The sequence below is a fragment of the Alosa sapidissima genome, chromosome 15, assembly GCF_018492685.1.
Source record: "Alosa sapidissima isolate fAloSap1 chromosome 15, fAloSap1.pri, whole genome shotgun sequence".
In the NCBI taxonomy this organism is placed as follows: domain Eukaryota; kingdom Metazoa; phylum Chordata; class Actinopteri; order Clupeiformes; family Clupeidae; genus Alosa; species Alosa sapidissima.
The window spans coordinates 35347753-35369474 of record NC_055971.1 but is presented as its reverse complement, the minus strand read 5'-3'; the positions used below and the strand labels follow the sequence as shown (position 1 = coordinate 35369474).

The 21722-nt window shown below is 42.0% G+C and overlaps 1 protein-coding gene across 7 annotated transcripts in view; it reads left to right on the top strand.

The window, feature by feature from the left end:
- The window catches only part of mre11a (MRE11 homolog A, double strand break repair nuclease), a 66792-nt gene that overhangs the window by 15947 nt on the left and 29123 nt on the right, over window positions 1-21722 (top strand). For all 7 annotated transcript variants that reach the window (XR_006022885.1, XM_042063502.1, XM_042063503.1 and 4 more), the window contains 4 exons: window positions 589-703; window positions 951-1136; window positions 10667-10838; window positions 20853-20933. Coding sequence is in view for 6 of the 7 variants with exons in the window: in XM_042063502.1 (XP_041919436.1) it covers window positions 589-703; window positions 951-1136; window positions 10667-10838; window positions 20853-20933 (554 nt within the window). In the remaining variant the exon portion in view is untranslated. The remainder of the gene's footprint in view (window positions 1-588; window positions 704-950; window positions 1137-10666; window positions 10839-20852; window positions 20934-21722) is intronic.

Sequence of the window (21722 nt, the reverse complement as noted above, 5' to 3'; positions counted from 1 at the left end):
GCTGTCGTTCTATGTTATTGATTTGATCTTAGTCATAGAAGCTAAATTCGAAGGCAGGCCACAGGTAAAAGCCAACGAACCGCATTCACCCCGCAAGCCAATAGTTGAATAGCCCTCTCCTAGAGCTTTTGAGATATTGCCACTGCTCCAACACTGAAAGGCACTGTTAGAATGCTTGGATCAAGCCAGGTTCAGCATAGCGTATGCCACTGTCTGCTCACGTTGCTGACCGGACCAGGGCAAGCACACTTTCGCAATTCCCGCCGGAAATGCAATCTAGTTATTTTATGTGATTGTTATACATTACATATAGAGTTTTTGGGAGCACTTTTCAATTCCGTCAGCTTAAACGTAAACACTGTCAGAGGTAAAATCTGACGGAGTTGACACCCGACAGAGTTGACACCTGATGGAGTTGACAAAAATATGTTTTCCATCCTAACCATGTCTACACTGGAGCCATTTAGTTTTTCCTCAGTAGCAAGCTGTCTCTATAACCTAAACAGTAGCAAGCTGTCTCTATAACCTAAACAAAAACGTCAATATGTATTCCGAAATGTGTGTGCGTGTGTGTGTGTGTGTGTGCAGGCTCCATCCCTGATGAAAGACTCTACAGGATGTTCGTTGGTAACCAGGTGTGCATGCTTCGCCCCCGTGAGGAGGAGGGAAGCTGGTTTAATATGTTTGTCATCCACCAGAATAGGTACACACACTCTCAACACACACACACACACACACTCATCCTCATCACGCACACACACACACACACACACTCATCAACACTCACGCACACTCTCTCTCGCTCTCTCTTTGTCTTGCACACACACACACATACGTGCATGCACACACCACACACACACACCTGATGTGTGTGTGTGTGTGTGTGCAGGAGTAAGCATGGTGCTACTAACTACATCCCGGAGCAGTTCCTGATGTGTGTGTGTGTGCAGGAGTAAGCATGGTGCTACTAACTACATTCCGGAGCAGTTCCTGGACGACTTCCTGGACCTGGTGGTGTGGGGCCATGAGCACGAGTGCCGCATCGAGCCGGAGAGGAACGAGCAGCAGCTCTTCTACGTCACACAACCAGGAAGCAGCGTGGTGACCTCACTGTCACCGGGGGAGGCTGTGCCAAAGTACGCACGCACGCACACACACACACACACACACATATACACACACACACATATACACACACACACATATATACACACACACACACACATACAGTGGGTCCCAGTTAAAAATTGACACTTCATTCACGATCATGGTGATTCACGCAGCTGGGTGAAATGTAAGTACAACTGCAGCCGCTTGGGGGCAGCATAGTCCGCTGTGGCGTTCCACGGTCGAACCAGACGGCACATTCGACAACAAGGGCTGTGATTGGCCGAGTTTTCAGTGCGTTTCTCTGTGTTTTTAGCAGCCCCTGCAACATGCTAGTCCACTGTAGCCTAAGCTTTGTACATAATGTTAAACATAGTTTTGGATTCAGTGGCAAGATTTCTTGATTGTACAGTGCCTGTCTCTCAGTAATGTTTTAAAATGAGAGCTTCGTCAGCTGGCAGTAGGCTACTTTGTCGGTAGTCATGAGAAGTTCGCTTGCTAACAGAACATAAATATGCTGCCCAGAAACCTTGTGAATAGTTCTGATTTTTTTTACTACACTAACGAGGTTGAAATATAGACTTTGCCTACAGCATCTCCTTAACAGTAATGTTAACAAAATGACAGCATGCATATGACAAAGAAAAACGAATTCGGTCACTCAAGACTGTGCCACAGCAACCAGTGTAGGATACAGTCCTACCCAATAGGCCTACTCGAAGCAGATAGCGTTGTCTGACGGTCGAGTGGGTTAATGCACGTATTTCCAGAACAGGTCTGCAACTTTCAGGCAGTTCTGAGTTCGAATCTAGGCAGGAGCAGAGCCATATAAAGGCCTAGGCCTATTGTTATCATTTTTTGCAAGGTGTTGCTCCTGGCAATACTTGTTTATAAGACGTTTGGTGATTAATTGATAGCTGTTTTTGGGACACGTTAAACGTTCTTTATAATGAGCGCATACGGGGTGTAAAACGACTGTTACGCGCTGTTACAACTGTAGGCTACAATGATTGCAATACAAAAATATGCGCGTGTTAGTTTTGTGATGTTTTGCACTTTTGCCTCATGTGTTTTCAGGTTTAAGGGCTTTTTTGGCAAGATTGACCTTGGTTAGACTCTGCATATTATTTGTTATTTCTCCGTATGGAAAATAAAGTCAATTTTCGACACACGTCTGTTATTAGTTCAATAACAAGTGTTGCTTGTTAAAACATGTGACTAGTGAAACTCAAATGATTTTAGCCAAAAGCAACAAAAAAATGTTAGAGAGAAGGAGAGACGCCAGTGCAGCTCTTTAGTAAAAGGTGCAGAACATTATTAAACTTTGACTAACGTTTCGATGTTCGTTAGTCAAAAACATCGACACATCGAAACGTTAGTCAAAGTTTAATAATGTTCTGCACCTTTTACTGAAGAATAAAGAAAATTAAGAAGACATCTGAGCTGCACCGGCGTCTCTCCTTCTCTCTAAAACAGGGATGTCAAACATACGATGATTTTGAACGGCCCGCACGTCAGTCCCTCAACAACGAGAGAAAACGTCCCTTGTGTGTGTGTAATGTGTATCACACCAAATTGGCTCACCATACCTTCCCAACTATGCACAGTATCCCATTAGCTGCATGCCATCAGGCTATTTACAATTTTCTGTCGCGTAAAGATAGTAAACACGTTATCAATAAATCAATCAATCAATCAATAAATCAATCAATAAATGAACGCGCACACATTTTGTTTGAGCAGGAGACAGAATACGCACGCAGGCACATAGGCTACTTGTTGTTTTCTTTTACTCGGCTATCTATATATGGTTATCAGCACACAATGTTGGGCTAATTCACTAGTTTTATGGATATCACAAGTTTAAACAACGAAAACAGAAAGGATGGAGGCAGCAAAGCTAGAGGAGTTATTCCAGATGGGCAAGAACAAGGTAGGCAATTGGTGTGCTTGTCAGAACGTTAGATTACAGCTGTTTAAAGCCAGACGTCACCGTACGCTAGAACAAAACTAAAGGTAACTTTAGCTATAGGGCTGTATCAATTTGTCCAAATAAATAGGTCATCGTAGACGTTGTTGTTGTATTATTGCATGTGGATATTGTTATGCTATGTAGGCTACTTTTTTTGCAATGCACGGACCTAAAACCGGGAAACGGACAAATATTGTAGGGCCTACACGCGTGAATTTGTTTTTGCGGGGGTGGGTGGGTGTACGTACCATAGCTCTCTCTCACACACTCACACACACACACACACACACACACACACACACACACACACACACACAGTACCTTTCTTAGCCACAGTTAATTTTAGTGGTGATATGTGTTATGGACATTGTTATGCACATTATTGACTGCAGTTTATTCTCATCAATGTCAGTCCATGAATGCATATTGATCAGTTGTTAACTAATACTGTAGGCATAGAAGTTGCATTTGAAAATGTTACTGTTGTAGGCTGTTTGTTTTTTTATTTCAGCCACACTGTTTTAAAGTGGTTAGGACCATTATTTCACAGCAATTTTGAATAAGCCATACTGCAATACCGATTTCATGGTTGCACCATGCACATGTTCGCCGATTATGTGCCCCTCAGTAACCTATAAATTCAATGATGTGGCCCTCTATGAAAATGAGTTTGACACCCCTGCTCTAAAATATCTGTCCTGGCCTGGTTGCAACGGATTGTGGCCAAACGACAGAAGCACGGAGAACCCTCCTTTGTCTACCAAAAAGTGTTACTTTGTGCCCCGCGCTCCCCCACTGCTTGTGAAAGAAGGGGGTGGGGGAGGGGGGCTTAACGTGAAAAAGCTTAATGTCCCAAAACGGCAAAGTCATAATGGTAGGCTACAGGAAGTGGGGGGAGGGTATGGGATGACCAGAGCCGTCTTCGCTGTGCTATTCAGAAAGCATCTTCTATTGTCTTTCCAGGCGCACACAGCTCGTTATAGCCTATCGAGTGCCTTAACAGATAGGCTCTGCTCTTGGGTTTGGCCTCACAGCGAACTCAACCCTCTTGTTGCTTGCAGTTTGTTCAATAAAGCGATGCAGATTACATTATTTATTTCTGATTAATTGCGTCTTTTGATGTCTTTTGCAACATCTGCTTGTTAGGCTGGGCTACTGTCCTGTACAGGTAAATGTTCAACAATTGCTGGTGTAGGCCTACAGGCTATAATCAATTAGGGACTGTTCATTATTTATTTAAGGGGCTACCGGAGGAGTTTTGGGAGCGTTAGTCAAAAAAGACGTGACCCTCCCTCGCCAGCAAGAAATTTTTCTATGACCCTCCAAAGTGATTGAGAAAAAACGCATGACCCTCCCCAGTCCCAACAATTTAGGCTATTGATGCCTTCTGTAGGCTACTGGGTCAATTTGGGAGCTTGCATGCTACGACTCCTTCCTTTTGGCCAGTTTGCAGGTAGCATAACGTCTTTTTCAATTCATAGAAGGGAGAGCCCAGTCTTTCGTGTGACATTGAGGTGCGCAAATAGTTTTTAATAGCCTGTTCAACTTCGAAAAGCTTCGTTCACCTGATGCCAGTCACTGATCGCAATTTCAAATTTCGGGAAGCTTCGTTTTTCAGTCATCTTTTTAAGTGTTAAGTGCAGTAGGCCCCTATCTGCCCCCTTTGGAATTATATCTAGAGCCTATTATAAGGTCCAGTGCGTTATGTCCTGGGATTCGGACGTGCTCAAAAAGAAAAGAAAAAACACTTGTTGCTTTGATATCTTTTTCGTTGTCGTTTGAACGTCGGCAAGCAGGCATGTTGCGGTTGCAATTTAAGTGAAATTTCTACAGTAGGCCTACAACATGCAACATGCTTGTTAGGCTGGGCTACTGTCAATGTACTTGTACAGGTAAATGTTCAACAATTGCTGGTGTACAGGCTATAATCAATTAGCTAAATCATTTGTCTAGCTGTTTAAAAAAAATCGTGCTACATTCAAACGCAAAAGGTGCTTTGATATCTTATTCGTTTGAACGTTGGCAAGCAGGCATGCTGCGGTTGCAATGAATGAGGATAATTGGTTTTATCTGCGGATTTATTTTTTGCATTATTTTGAATATGACTCGCTCCAGTCTCAACAGCACTCAACAGCACAGCTACTTTTTCCACACGCATCTAAGTTCTAACACATATCCCCTCTGCTTTCTCTCTCTCCATCCCTGCACACGGTGCTTTCTTAAGCTGCACCATCTTACAACAATTGCATCTACATTTTCATATTAGAATGTTTTGTCAAGTGTAAGCTTAAACTACCGTGATCAATTTAAGTTCCCGTGCCCCCGCTGAAAGTCTCATGCGCTTATCGTTACACTATCAAATCTATAAGTAACCGTGACAAATAGGGTATAAGATATATAAACTCACGCTATTGTATTATCATATATGTTTGGTAATGGCTCAGCTTTCTCTGATTGTTCTACTGATTTGGAAACTGCATCATAGAAGCAGTAAGTCAGATCGCATCAAAAATAGTAGTGGCAGAACTCCAAAGTGACACCTTGTGGTTGTTTGTGTCAACTGCAGTTTGTGTCATTTCTGCTGAGAAAATGGGGTGCGTGATTCCTGAAGGAACCCGTCCAAACTTAACTGGGACCCACTGTACACACATACATACACACACACATACACACATACACACATACACACATATACACAAACACACACACACACACACACACATATACACACATACATACACACACACATATACATACATACATACACACACACACACACACACACATATATTATACACATACCAGGGATGGAAATTAACCACCCGCCCCCCGCCAAATGCGGGTAGTTTTGTGCGCTGGCGGGTGAATTTGGTCAACTTACCAGCCACTGTGGCGGGTAGAGCTAGCATACCACAAATAGTCAAATCCGGTCTAATTTTCATACTTACAGTTAAAAATATGTGTCTGTAGGGTGTCTGTCAAGTCTACAACTTGTAGTGAGCCGCCACCGCAGCATAGCCTATAGGCACTGGTGCAGCCACTTTCACTTCACTACCATTAAGAAACTGTCACTATACTTTCATGTGCCACTGCTAGATTATTTCAGTATAACTGCATAAACATAAATCTAGTGAGATCTGTGGATCTGCATTATATCTTCACTGGCTAATATTGTCACGTAAATAGTTCTCTTTTGAATTGGCCCGTATAGCTATTTTAATCCGGCCCGTGACACGCTGCTATTTAGACCTATGAGGCAGACAGACGGACATCCCATTCATCATGGTGGAATATCTCACAAACTTTTCATTCAAGAAATTACAAACCGTATATCAGAATAAGGTGTAAAGCATTCCATTATACAAGTTATAGCCGTTCCAGAGTAATCCGGTTTTGAAATTGAAGCAAATGTCTACATGGTCTCCAACTCTGGGCTTTTGTCATACATGATAAGGCCAAATACAAAATAAATGTTAACAATATCGCCTAGATAACTGTACAACCAGTTTTTCCAATGTAGTTTCACAAAATGCTAAGCATGCATATTACGTTTTTTAAAGCTGAGCTGTGCTTAAATTGTTCAGTGCATGATTTTATAACAGGCCAAATGGAAAATAAATGCTAAATGTTAAATATAGCCTTGATACCTGTAAATATTTAAATCAGATGATGTACAGTATAGTTAGACCAAGTTGGAGAGTTGGATTATAGGATGCTCCAGAACTCATACAAACGGATTCTTAAAGGAGCCACACCACTTTTATGACAAGACACTATAGCATATGAATGTGGTTCTGTTGACCTTTAGTTCTGTTGCTACTGTGCTTGGAGGACAGCTGGTAGGTTTAGGGCAAAACTCAGTATTGCAATAATGCCGATTACCGTGATCATTTTGGGTAGCTACTATAATCATGATATCACATTTTCATGCCGTTTCTCTACTATAATCATGATATCACATTTTCATGCCGTTTCTCTACTATAATCATGATATCACATTTTCATGCCGTTTCTCTACTATAATCATGTTATCACATTTTCATGCCGTTTCTCTACTATAATCACGATATCACATTTTCATGCCGTTTCTCTACTATAATCACGATATCACATTTTCATGCCGTTTCTCTACTATAATCACGATATCACATTTTCATGCCGTTTCTCTACTATAATCACGATATCACATTTTCATGCCGTTTCTCTACTATAATCACGATATCACATTTTCATGCCGTTTCTCTACTATAATCATGATATCACATTTTCATGCCGTTTCTCTAGTGGCTGGTAAAAAAGTTGAGTGGCTGGTAGATTTTGGAATCCACAAGCCACAGTGGCAGGTAGAAAAAATATTTAATTTCCATCCCTGACACATACACACACACACACACACATATATATTATACACACACACACACATATTATACACACACACACATACAGTGGCATGAAAAAGTATGTGAACCCATGCTAAAGTTGACTAAAAAGAGGAATGAAAAATCCTCTTTTGGAAATTGATCTTAATGCCTAAATTACAAAAAAGAGGAAAAATCCAACCTTTTAGGACACCAATTTTCTTTGTATATGAATAATGTATCGTAAATAAATAAATGTTCTTCCTTAAAATACAGGGGGCATAAGTATTCACACCTCTATGTTAGTGTTGGTTCACGCCGTATACCAGTGTATATTTATGTTATGGTATGAATTTTTAATATACCGCCATATTTGATTACACAACGTTTGGAATGCTGCGCCGCGCGACACTGTTTCAGACGGGACTTTTTTCACGCACGCATGGTGCCACTGCGAGGCATAGTGAGGGTAAACACAAAACACCTGAAGTTTTTCCCCTGAAGTATGACCCTTAAGGCTTAATTTATCCTTAGATAAGGGGTTTATTTAAGGGTGTGATCCTTAAGGTTTAAGGCTTAATTTCTCCTTAGGTAAGGGGTTTATTTAAGGGTGTTGCACAGAATACCTTAAACCAGTGGTCTCCCAACACGGTGCCCGCGGGACGGCTATGAGGCGCCCCCAGCGCACTTTCTAAAAATAGCCAACAGGTCGCCTGCAGATCACGCTCTAAAAACACGCTCCATTGTGAAGTTTTCAATAGATATTTAAGTCTAGACCAGAACCATTTTAAGAATGTATGTAGCCATACATCTGTAACATTAAATTGATATTGGTGATGCCTTACAAATTGTAGCTGCGTTAAATTTTAGCCTTTGGCTCCAAATCCGTTTCCCATTCAATCTTTAAACAACAACGGAAGCGGAGCGCATACACGCTGCTCGCACGCATAGACAGTAAAGGGGGAAAAAACTTGTTTGTCTGGTGTAGCCAATGGAAGCATATCTTTGCAAAAGTTCTGTGGCCATTCCATGTTCGTCAAATACGGTTCTTGCATGATTGTTCAAGGACTGAAAAACAATTGCTTTAGCTCACAGGCCTTTTCTCCTCCGTAGGCAACTGCCGTATAATAGCGCTGAAAATGTTATAGTATGCATGACTGAGCAGGACTGTGCATTACCCTTTTTTGTAAGATCATGGATCATTTCAGGTGTGCAATAACTTTAAAAGGAGTTTTCATATGTTAGGGTGGTGTGGGCAATTACTATTGAAATGTTAAAACCGAATTGTCCACTTAAATCAGAACTTAAACAACCCCTGAATTCATAATGGTGGGTGGGTATAAATTGGGTACAAATTGTAACCCAAATTATTAATTGCACAAAAAGATAGATAGTTTTTTTTGTAAAAAAAAAAAAAAGATTAGATTCCCCATGCAAACTTTGAAATGAACAAACTGAACAAAAATGTTGGTAGTGTTGCATAGGTTATTGATATTAATTGGTAATAATTTGAAAATACAGTTGCTTAATATATAAAGACGTAAAGGCCTGCACAATATTGATAATTTAAAAGTAAAAATCACATAAGCCTATTATTTAGGAGGACTACCCTCGCAAAAAAGGGGTGAGGGTCTGTTTGTTTCTGTTGAGTAGCCCTCCATATGATTTCAGGTCTTCAGGTAGCCCTCATTCCCAAAAAGGTTGGAGACCCCTGCCTTAAATTGTTCTCTTTATTGAAGGAAAAACGTTAAGGGATACTGCATTGAAGGGGATTTACCGTCACGAAAATTCTATTGAGATTGTTCAACAGCTGTAACTAGCTGGCTAGTAGGCAATGTCTTTAGTTAGCAACCCACCGAACACAGTGAAGTTTAATGATCTTATCATTCATTTCACCTTAAGAATATTCGCTGAAATTATCCAGGTAGCAAGTAAAGCATGTTATAGACATGAACTGAACAATACTAGCTGGCTAGTTAGAAATGATCCTGACTCATCAGTGCACCAAAACGAACTTTTTTGTTAATGTTTTGCCTAGCTATAGCGAACCGAAGCTCATGGCAGGCTAACAAGACATCCACATGCCACTAACGTCATGATGTAACCACACAATAACAATACGTTTTTTTTTTGGTTGCCATGGCGCCGCCGCGTTCGGACGCCTTTTTGGTTGCCCCCACACACACACACTACACACCACTTAATCTACTAAACCCCTCTTCTAATGCACTTTTTACCCCCCCCCCCCCCATAAATGCACAAATAGGCTGACGCCAGACATAATTTCACTGCATTTCTTACTTCCAGTAACTATATGCATGTGACAATAAACTTCCTTGTATCCTTGTATCCTTGTATAAGGCATGTTTCTGATAGGCCTATTTGACAGAGTAAGCATATTAGCAGAGAGGTTTTATTTTCAATTGTATAATTTTCAAAAAAGTATAATTATTGCAAGTTGCACTACTTTTTGTATTGGTTTTATACAAGATGTTTGTGAAATTTGCACAGTAAAAGTTCTGTACTTTGACTGCAATTGTCTTTGCATTCTGATTAGATTCTTCATTAGAATCATGAGTGGCTCTTTGTAAACAGTATCATTTTCTGGGGCCATGCAAAACTGCATTACCACTAGTGTGGAGTTATTCTACATCATGACAGTAAAATAGACCATCCTTAGTCAATGTACTGCAGCAATTCCTCTCTCAACCTGTAGAAAATGCTGTGAACATCTGATTATGCATGGGGGAAAAAAATAACGTCATATACCGTGAAACCGTTTTGAAAAATACCGTGATATACATTTTTGGTCATACCGCCCAGCACTGCCCTATGTTAAATTCCCATAGAGGCAGATTTTTATTTTTAAAGGCCAGTTATTTCATGGATCCAGGATACTATGCATCCTGATAAAGTTCCCTTGGCCTTTGGAATTAAAATAGCCCCACATCATCACATACCCTTCACCATACCATATTTTCAGAATGAATTTCCCCTTGGGGATCAATACAGTATCTATCTATCTGTATGTGTGTGTGTGCGTGTGCATGTGTGTGTGCATTGGTGTGTGCGTGCGTGTGTGCGCGTGTGTGTGTGTGTGCGCATGTGTGTGTGCGCATGTGTGCGTGCGTGTGCCTGTATGTGTGTGTGTGTGTGTGTGTGTGTGTGTGCGCGTGTGTGTGTGTGTGTGTGCGCGTGTGTGTATGCGTGTGTGTGTGTGTGTGTGTAGGCACGTTGGGCTGCTACGCGTGCGTGGGCGTAAGATGCAGATCCAGAAGATTCCTCTGCAGACGACGCGGCGGCTCTACTTGCAGGATGTGTGTCTGGGGGACCTCACACACCTGTTTAGCGCCACCACACCCAACGCCACCCAGCGTGCACAGGCCTTCTGCCAGGAGAAGGTACACACACACACACACACCTGTTTAGCGCACACACACACCTGTTCAGCGCCACCACACTCAACATCACGCAGCACGCACAGGCCTACTGCCAGGAGAAGGTACACACACACACACACACACACACACACACACACACACACCTGTTTAGCGCACACACACACCTGTTCACCGCCACCACACCCAACGTCATGCAGCGCGCACAGGCCTACTGCCAGGAGAAGGTACACACACACACACACACACCTGTTTAGCGCCACCACACCCAACGTCACGCAGCGCGCACAGGCCTACTGCCAGGAGAAGGTACACACACACACACACACCAGGGTTCCTACGGGGTATGGAAAACCTGGAAAAGTATGGAATTTGATTTGAGTAATTTCCAGGTCTGGATAAGTATGGAAAAAGAAAAAAGGGTATGGAGGAATATTTGTGTTTCCAGACTTTCCTAGGAGAAATACCATACGCAGCACGTTAAAATATAAAGTGTTTCCAGACTTTCTACCGTAGCATGTTAAAATATGAAGTGTTTCCAGACTTCCATACGCAGCATGTTAAAATATAAAGTGTTTCCAGACTTCCATACGTAGCATGTTAAAATATAAAGTGTTTCCAGACTTCCATACGTAGCATGTTAAAATATAAAGTGTTTCCAGACTTCCATACGCAGCATGTTAAAATATAAAGTGTTTCCAGACTTCCATACGCAGCATGTTAAAATATAAAGTCCATACGCAGCATGTTAAAATATGAAGTGTTTCCAGACTTCCATACGCAGCATGTTAAAATATAAAGTGTTTCCAGACTTCCATACGCAGCATGTTAAAATATAAAGTCCATACGCAGCATGTTAAAATATGAAGTGTTTCCAGACTTCCATACGCAGCATGTTAAAATATAAAGTGTTTCCAGACTTCCATACGTAGCATGTTAAAATATAAAGTGTTTCCAGACTTCCATACGCAGCATGTTAAAATATAAAGTGTTTCCAGACTTCCATACGCAGCATGTTAAAATATAAAGTCCATACGCAGCATGTTAAAATATGAAGTGTTTCCAGACTTCCATACGCAGCATGTTAAAATATAAAGTGTTTCCAGACTTCCATACGTAGCATGTTAAAATATAAAGTGTTTCCAGACTTTCCTAGGAGAAATACCATACGCAGCATGTTAAAATATAAAGTGTTTCCAGACTTCCATACGTAGCACGTTAAAATATAAAGTGTTTCCAGACTTCCATACGCAGCATGTTAAAATATAAAGTGTTTCCAGACTTCCATACGCAGCATGTTAAAATATAAAGTCCATACGCAGCATGTTAAAATATGAAGTGTTTCCAGACTTCCATACGCAGCATGTTAAAATATAAAGTGTTTCCAGACTTCCATACGCAGCATGTTAAAATATAAAGTTCAGCCAAAATGCTTAAACCACGGAAATTTGCATTTACAGCGAGGCAAAAGACGTACCACAACGTGATTTGGGAAAGTCTATGCTGTTTTAGCAAAGGGTGTTTTTTTCCTAACTCTTCAATTCACTACCAATGTCATAGCAGATTCCATAGAGTAAACTGTAGATAGATAGATAGATAGATAGATACTTTGTTGATCCCCAGGGGAAATTCAAGGGCACAGTAGCATACAGACAACACACACACACACACACACACATTCACTAATAGCAGAAAGTAATTAAAAGTATATAATATAAAAAACACAACTAAGCAATAAGGACAGTAGAAGATAAATATATATACTAAAATACAAATTATACTAAATAACAATTAATCATGAATGCATCATACATGTAGTAGGGATGTCCCGATCCAGCTTTTTGCACTTCCGATCCGATACCGATATTGTAGCTTTTAGTATCGGCCGATACCGATACCGGCCGATCCAAGCATGTATTAAAAGATTAAAGATATTTACTTATTTTGTTGTTATACTCATGTTGAAAAGGGTTTTACTCTTAAGAACAACTAGCCAACTTAATTAGGTTCGTTTGAATAATCCACAGTGGTTGGTAATGAGAAGCTGACCTGTTTATTCTTAACAGGGTTAAATAAACACAAAATAATAAATAGTCAATTAACCACACAAACTGAATTGGCATCAGTGCTCTGCTCTTGAACAACAAGAGTGTAAACCAAGGCTTTAAAAGCCATCAGTGCAAACAATATTGTAAACTGTATAAAAAAAGCAAAACACACAGAAAAGCTGAGTAGAAAATAAATAGTCAATTAACCACACAAACTGAATTGGCATCAGTGCTCTGCTCAAGAGTGTAAACCAAGGCTTAAAAAAGCCATCAGTGTAAACAATCTAAAATTATATATAAAAGCAACACACACAAAACCTGAGTAGAAAATAGTCAAATTACCACACACACACTGAATTGGCTATAACAACCCAAATAACTGTCACGCCTTCTACAGTATTGCTATCTCCTCCACACTTTACTGCTCCATCTCCATACTCCCTTCAATTTCTACTGTTTGCCCTGGCTGCAGTCTGAGCATGATGGGGAGATTCTTCTTCTATTCACAAAGGTGATCATTTCGACATGCTCAGGTGTCAGCCTGCTCCTGTGCTCATCAATGATAAGTGAGACTGCGCTAAAAAGCCTCTCACTGTTGCGTTTTAAAAGCGAAACTGATGCCACAACTGGTCTGGGTTTGCTAAAGTAACCTAGGCTACAGGCTGCATTTATTAGGCCTACAGAAAATCAAGCAACATAGCACGTAGGCCTATCTACACTATTTAGAGACAGGAGCTTAAGTTTACCGCGACAACAGCTGTCACTAATTCACATCGGCGTAGGCTGCGCCGATGCACAGACGGTAAAAAAAAGTTATGATCGCCTACTGGAAGCTTCTACCCTTTTTGATGTGTAGAATTGCAGGCCTAGGTGCACTTAGTTGTTAGCGATTGACCAGGTTGCTTTTTGAAATTAAATGCGTTTGTTAGGCTAGCCGATTGTAAAAATAGGGAAATTAAAGTGCGTGCTGTGCCTATACATTACACAAACAATCTTAAATCGCGGAGATAACATCCGTTAGACAGACAAAGCTGTCAGCAGCAACATGCATAAGAGCCTTAATAGTCTCGCGGACATTCGCGGTCGCGGTTAACATTAGGCTATATTATTTCAACTGTGACATGAAATGTTTGCTCGATAACTTTAAATTCTTAGTGGGACATGCACAGACAAGTGGGATGCTGGACAGGTCGCTAGGTGTGCTGAAAAACACGGACCGGATTTGGGGGGGAAAAGCTGAAAAAAACTGGAATGGATTACCTACATCGGTGCGCTGGAAAACACGGACCGGAGTTTTGAAAACAAACTGGATCGGGATTTTCCCGTGCAGGCCGATCCCACATTTTTTGCTAATCTCGGCGGCCGATCCGATCCAAATATCGGATCGGGACATCCCTAACATGTAGGCTAACGTTAGTTTGTTCAGAAATAGGCTACAGCATACTTACCTTGGTCTTTTTTGTGTAGCTTTGTTGATAAACATCACTTTTCAGCTACGCAGACCTTAATATAATGGGCGTGCACACACAATTCTCCATAGAGCTTCCTTGGTGAATGTCATCTGACCATTCCAAGTTTTCCGATAGCTGGTTACATAATCCAAAATATGAGGCCTGGTTGACCAAGGACAAATGGCTAACCAAAGCTAGGTGCAAGATTTGTACAAAATCGTTTGACATCTCGAACATGGGGGAGGCGGGGGTTATTAGCCATATGCAAGGGCAAAAGCATGGGGGAGGCGGGGGTTATTAGCCATATGCAAGGGCAAAAGCATGGGGGAGGCGGGGGTTATTAGCCATATGCAAGGGCAAAAGGCGGGGGTTATTAGCCATATGCAAGGGCAAAAGCATAATCGTCTTGTTGCCGCTTCTTCAGCAACCAAAGTCACGTTTTTGTCTAAATCCAACGTGGGACCAAAAACGACCAACACAACGACCAATGCAAGCAATGTCCACACAGCAAATGATGAAAGGTGAGAATTTTCTAATTTTAGCTTGTCGCTATACTCTTCAAATGACTAGCTAACATCATCTGGAAATGTATTCACCCCTTGCATGTGATGTCACGTTTTGTTCGCGCCACAGCAAAATAGCCTAGTGGACGGCAAGAACACGAATCAAATCAATGGGTTGTAATGGGACATATCGCACAGCTAGGAGATTATAGTGAGATTTAACCGTAGTAATGCCCTTCCACGACTGTTGGCTTATTGTTTGGAATACAACAACATCTAGCTAACTTAAGCTAATCACAGCCACCGCTCTCATGTACGTTTTGAATGCATGTGTTAACTGTTCATGTAAGACAAAAGTGACTAACCGTGTTAAGTTACATTAAAAGTGTTGTGCAGTCATTGCAAAAGGGAATGTGTAGTATTTGTAATTTAGTGGTAATTGTAATGAGATCAGGAGCTTAATGGCTAGCATTTTTTTAGTCAAATGAATTAGCTTAACAGAAGTCAGTTCACTGCCACTTCATTTGTGGTGATATATCGCCACCCTTTGGCGTCAATGTGCTATAACTTCTAGATTTAACCAGAGACTTTCTAATGAGGAGACTCAGCACTCAAAAAATACTCCATAGAAATGCATGGGGCTAGTTTTTCACGCCAATATGGCCGTTGTCTACACATATCCCACCCCTTCCTCGGCAAAACGTTGACATGTGAATACATTGAGCCAATCATATGGTGTGTTGTGAAGACATCGTGCCAATCATGTGTTGTGATCTCGCCGCTGGAGCAAGATTGGTGTCGTGAAGCCTTGTGCATGCGCATTTGTGCTGAAATGGATGCCCGGTGAGCCCAAAAAGTGTTGCCATATGGCCGCCGAGTGGAGGGACTTGCCTGGAAGGACTTTGATTTAACTGCATTACAGATTACTGGTATGTATGTTCCTTAGAAAAAAAGTGACTTTTTTAAGTACACAGGGTGTACTGAGATGTTAATGTTTTTTACACAAGCTGGTCATATATGTTGTTACTTTTGTTAATTTGTATAATTAAAATCATGAGTCAATGTTAACGTTTTAATTCATAATTGATTGATGTATAGGTTGTGCCACAGCACACCGACATGCCTTTTATTATCATATTGTTATTTAGTGTGTAGTATAATAGATTTAGCAATTAGTTGTGGGCTTTGAAATTAATCGACAACTATTTGGTGGTAAAAAAAAATTCAGAAAACACCTAATCAATAATTGAGAAGATGATGTACAGGTTAATTACCTATGAAAATATGTTTGTTGCAAACTCAATGTCATCTCAGTGATTTTTATTCTTTTTCTTTGTTTTTCTAGAATCACAGCCTCAGCCACAGCTACATCAATGAGGACCTTTGATCTGTCAGCAGAACTGTTGTGGGTGCTTGACTTGGTCGAGAAGCATGGCTCCTTCAACAGCTGTACAGGGAAGGGTGACCTTTTCCACCTCATGTTTCCAGACAGCAACATAGCCTCTAAATTCAGTTGTGGGGATGACAAAGCAGCCTACTTATCAACCTTTGGTATTGCGCCACATTTATCATCCCTACTTTTGTCAAAAGTAAAATCTACAAATGCATATGTCCTACTGTATATGATGTATATCTCAGGTTTTGGGATGGAGACTGTGTTAGCTCAAGATTTTTTGACTCACATTTTCTCGGACATGCATGTGCTGTTGACCTCCATGATCAATTACGTACCTGTACGTAACTGCAACACTGTTGGGATCCATGGGCTGTTGCAGCTATCCATGGATGGCCCACATGTTAACTGGAAATTATTCGACACACTATCCAGGGGCTTGGAGGAGGAGACTGGCTCCAAACTCCTGAACATAGGGAGTTGTGGTCTCCACATAATGCACAATGCTTTTAAAGCTGGGAGCAGTGCTACGACGTGGGACATTGAACATACACTAAATAGCCTTTATTGGCTTTTTAAGGACTCCCCAGCCAGACGTGATGACTTCACAAAGGTTACAGGCTCGACAGTTTTTCCCCTCAAGTACTGCCAACACAGATGGCTCGAAAATATCACTGTGCTTGAAAGAGCCATTCTGATATGGCCACAAATTCAAGCTTATGTAGTTGGCGTTAATGACTCTAAAGTACCACATCCAAAAAAACAAGTCCTTTGAAACTATTGGAAAGGCATGCGCTGACCCTATGTTTCTGGTCAAAGCCAACATCTTCCTCTCAATATCACAAGAATGCCAGCCTTTTTTGATAAAGTATGATATGATAAACTGATAAGCCCATGCTACCTTTCTTGGCTGATGATCTTTTCACCATACTGAAGCATCTTCTCCAGAGATTTGTCAAAGATGACACACTTCAGAGGGTGAAGACCCCAATGAAGCTCTTCTCAGAAGACTTCAAAGAGCGATCAAATCACAGAGATGCCTCCCTTATCAACATAGGATTTGTTGCAGACAAGCTACTTACAGAAATGAAGCTGAGGAAGAAGGTCTCTGAGCGAGATGTCCTCTTGGTTAGGAAAGAAACCAAGGAGTTCCTTGTTGCAGCTGTGATAAAGCTGCTGGAGAAATGCCCTCTAAGGTACACACTGGTGAGAAACTTGGCGTGGCTAGATCCACAGAAGATAAAAGAGAAACCCGATGTTTGTGAGAAACAATTGAAGCAGATCATCTCAAGTGCTGGACAGATCAGAGAGAACCAGTGTGACACAATTCTCAACCAGTTCAGGGACTTTGCAGTGGTCTGCAAAACAAGTGAGGATGTCATACAGTGGCCCACTGGTGCTTACTCTAGACTGGACACCTTTTTCCATGCGCAGCTGGCCAAAGAGAAGCCACTGAAAGATCTGTGGGAACTTGTTGAAAAGGTTCTCCTGCTGTCCCATGGCCAGGCTTCTGTAGAAAGAGGCTTTTCTGTTAATAAGAACATCATAGTCCCAAACATGAAGGACAGAACCTTGATTGCCCAGTGGGTAATAGTAGATCATCTCCATCATGTGGGTGGGGTAGCTAATGTAGCAATGACCAAGGAACTGCTACAGTCTGCTGCCTGTGCAAGACAGAGGTACCATATGATGAAGAGGAGAAGAAGAAGGAGCACAGAAACGGAAGCCAACTCAAGATGAGGTGGACCAACTCAAGATTAAGAGAAAAAAGCTTCAGACCACCATAAATTCACTTCTAACATCTGCTGATGAACTTGCAATTGAAGCAGACAATCTGTCTTTGCTGGCAAAATCAAATGCCTTCAGAAAAGGAGCAAAAGACAAAGAACGAGGTGGTGAAATATGACAAAGACATTGAAAAGAAAACGAATGAATTGAAGAGCCTTTGAGTGTATAGTCTATACAGGTCAGTTGTGGATGTAAACATGTTTTAGGTTCGAGGTTCGTCCTACAAGGTTAGCTGACAGTTTGAAACCTGAGTGTGAATAATGTATCTAGGATGTATTTTACTGGTGTCGGGCTGGCCCTAGACTTAAATGATGGTTTGTGTGTATGTGTATCAACATGACACTGCATATGCATATGTGTGTATATGGTGTATATGTCACTCAGGAAATATTTGTCTATTACCACCTCCACTGGCGCCTTAATGCAGAGGCTTACCTGGGCTTCAGCCCAGGGGCCTCGACCAATGAGGGGCCTCCTAATAATAATAATGATAATCAATAATAATAAACAGTGTGTCCGTATTCGCGGCGTCATTAGCCTACTCTGGAGCTAGCCTACTCTGGAGCTAGCCTACTCTGGAGCTAGCCTAGATAATTGAGCACATCGTACAGCTCTACAATTACATCCATGCAGAGGCCCCCTTTGTCTTCTCCAATTCTAGAGTGTAACAAAATGTAACAAAACGTAATAAATCCTAACGGGTGTAGAGGAGCTAGAGGAGAGGCTGAAACTGACTGACAAACGTATCATACAAACTCTGGAGATAACGTAGGTAGGATTGAAGCAACGATAAACGAATGACGTGGATTCCTGTAACTGTCCATGAAAACAGAAGGCATAGCAGGTAAATATCGTAGCAAATAGCCTGGAAATGAAACGGCTTTAAAAACATGTATTTCACTTGTCTCATTGGAGTGAACGCAGAACATGGGCTGTGGCGTGGATACATTTGTTTGTGGATACAGTTTGTGGATACATATAATAGTGTAGCGTCGGTGGATGTACATGTCTAACGTTGAATGAGTGTCTCCCAGAATGCAGTGCGAGTGAATGCTATAATGTGTAATGTCGGTTATAATAGTTGTAGTTGCGTTTACCATGTTGTGTATTTGTTAGCGTGTTAGTCTCTTTGGTTGTACCTCATGTGTTTATCCCCGTGTTGATGTGTGTGGTAAACCCTTATTGTGTGTAGCATGTGCGGCTGAGACTACCCCTGTGTTGCCCTATGTAGTTATCCTAGTATGTCTGATTGTGTCTGAGTCTTCCTGTTCCAATAAATGGCCGTCCTGGCCAAAGGTGAATCTTGTCTGAGAGTGAGATCGCTACATTGGTGTCAGAAGTGGGATGGGCCCCTCCCGGGGCGCGAAGATCTACGCCAGATCAAGATGGAGAAGAAGGCCGAAGACCAGACCAGCAAGATGGCGGCGAACCTCAGCAGATGTTCCAATGGTCCTTTTAAGGACTAGCCAGCTCGCTGAGCTCGCCACTGTAGAGGATGGAGGACCTTCCGGCCCGGCGCAGGACCTGTGCAGGCGACCAGCGGGACCAGCCCTGCACAGCCGACGTGAGCTGCCAGCGCTGGAGGAAGCGGCCCCGGCTGATGTTGCGGAAGTGTCCGCGGCTGGCAAGAAGTTCCCGGCTCGACGCCAATGTCGATGCTGCCGTCATCCGAGGATCTCATCCATAGAGAGTGCGAACTCTCTGACGACCTTGGAACACGACCACAGCGGCCGGGTTTACACCGCCAGCTACTGAAGAACTTCCAGAGCGCCAGCTGCCGGTCGAGAGTGTGATGGAGTCATAGCTGCTAGTTCGGGAGCTTGCGGTGCTCCAGCTAGTGACCAAGAGGGTAACGTCGACCTGTAGAGCCTTGGGAGCTATCGTTTTGTGGACTGTTGAGATTTGAAGTGCGCACGTTCCGGTTGACGCAAGTCTGTGCAAGTTTTTCATGTTTTGTGTGTGTCCCGAGCCTGCTGGGAGGGTCGGGGTCTCCATTTCCCGCCATAGTGGAGCATCGTTGTGCTCGAGAGACAGCCGACAATGAATAGGGTTCATAGTGAATAGTTTTATGTTAATGTCATGTTTGACTAATTTCAACCCATAATTGTAACAGTTACATTGCACGGTTTATTGCTGTTTGAATAAAATTCTGTGCATTGAACACGTTTGGGTTTGGTTTAAATTGGTTTGTATGAGCTATAGTAGACTACCTACCCACAGGGGTGCTGCAGAAATTTTGGGCTGTACTTAATACGCCACGTGTTAACAGTTGGATTTTCAAATAATTTATTTAAATAATGAAGTAATGAATTATTTGCACGGTGACGTCCACATAGTCTGGAAATATAAGTATGGAAAAGTATGGAATTTTGAAATGGGAAATGTGTAGGAACCCTGACACACGCATACACGCACACACACATGCCAGCACACACACACACGCGCACACACATGCCAACACACCCAACGCCACGCAGTGCGCACAGGCCTACTGCCAGGAGAAGGTACACACATGCGCACACACACACATGCGCGCACACACACACACACACACACACACACATGCGCACACACACATGTGCACACACACAAGGTATCACAATGAATGTTATTCTTCATTTTGTAAATCACTGTACACAGTAAACATCTGTGTATGTATATGTGTGTGTGTGTGCGTATGTGTGTGTATTTGTATGGTGTGTGTGTGTGTGTGTGTGCGTATGTGTGTGTATTTGTATGGTGTGCCTGCGTGTCTGTGTGCGCATGTGTGTGTGTGCGCGCGCGTGTGTGTGTGTGTGTGTGTGTGTGTGTGTGTGTCTGTGTCTGTGTCTCAGGTGGAGGAGATGCTGGAGGAGGCTGAGCGGGAGCGTCTAGGTAATCCCCAAATGCCTGAGAAACCCCTTATACGCCTACGAGTAAGCAAGTGTGTGTGTGTGTGTGTGTGTATGTAATGTTAGTATCTGTAATTCTAATGTTAACCATACCTGTCTCTGAAACACAGAATTGATGATGCAGTAGCAGTTCCAGTCGCAATGTACTGACTGGTATAGTTTACGTTGACAACAATATCAATAGACCGAAGTGTTGCAATGTGCAATGAATGCATTTCAGTAACGAAGGAATATAATGTTGAGTGGCACTACAAGTCAATTAATGTAGCCGAGCCCTCGGTCACTTTTGCACGGAACAAAAGAGAGCTATAATGGCATCCCTGTGCGTAGCCTGGACTTGACCCGTCACCCGACGCAAGAGACTTTTTACCAAGACTCCAAGATATACCTACCAAGATATAACTATCATACGCTTTCTTTTACGAAGAAAGCGTATGATAGTTATATCACCAAGACTCTTTACGAAGAAAGCGTATGATAGTTATATCACCTGATTGTGGCATTACAATGCTGCTTATTGTTTGTCAGTACGTTTCACTGTGGTTTGTTTTAGAAATATCAAATATGACAGAAGTTGGATGTTAATGATAGTTAGTTAGCCCATCACTTGATTGAGGCATTAACATGCTGCTTATTGTTTGTCAGGATACTGGTTCACTGGTTTCTTTTAAAAATATGAGCTATGGCAGAAATTGCGTGTGAATGTTATATATCCCATCCCATGACACTGCTTTACTGGTTTATTTGACAAATAATCTGGACCTGCTCTATAAGAACCTTATGTCTCTTTGGAATTGTTTTGAGAGCCTATTA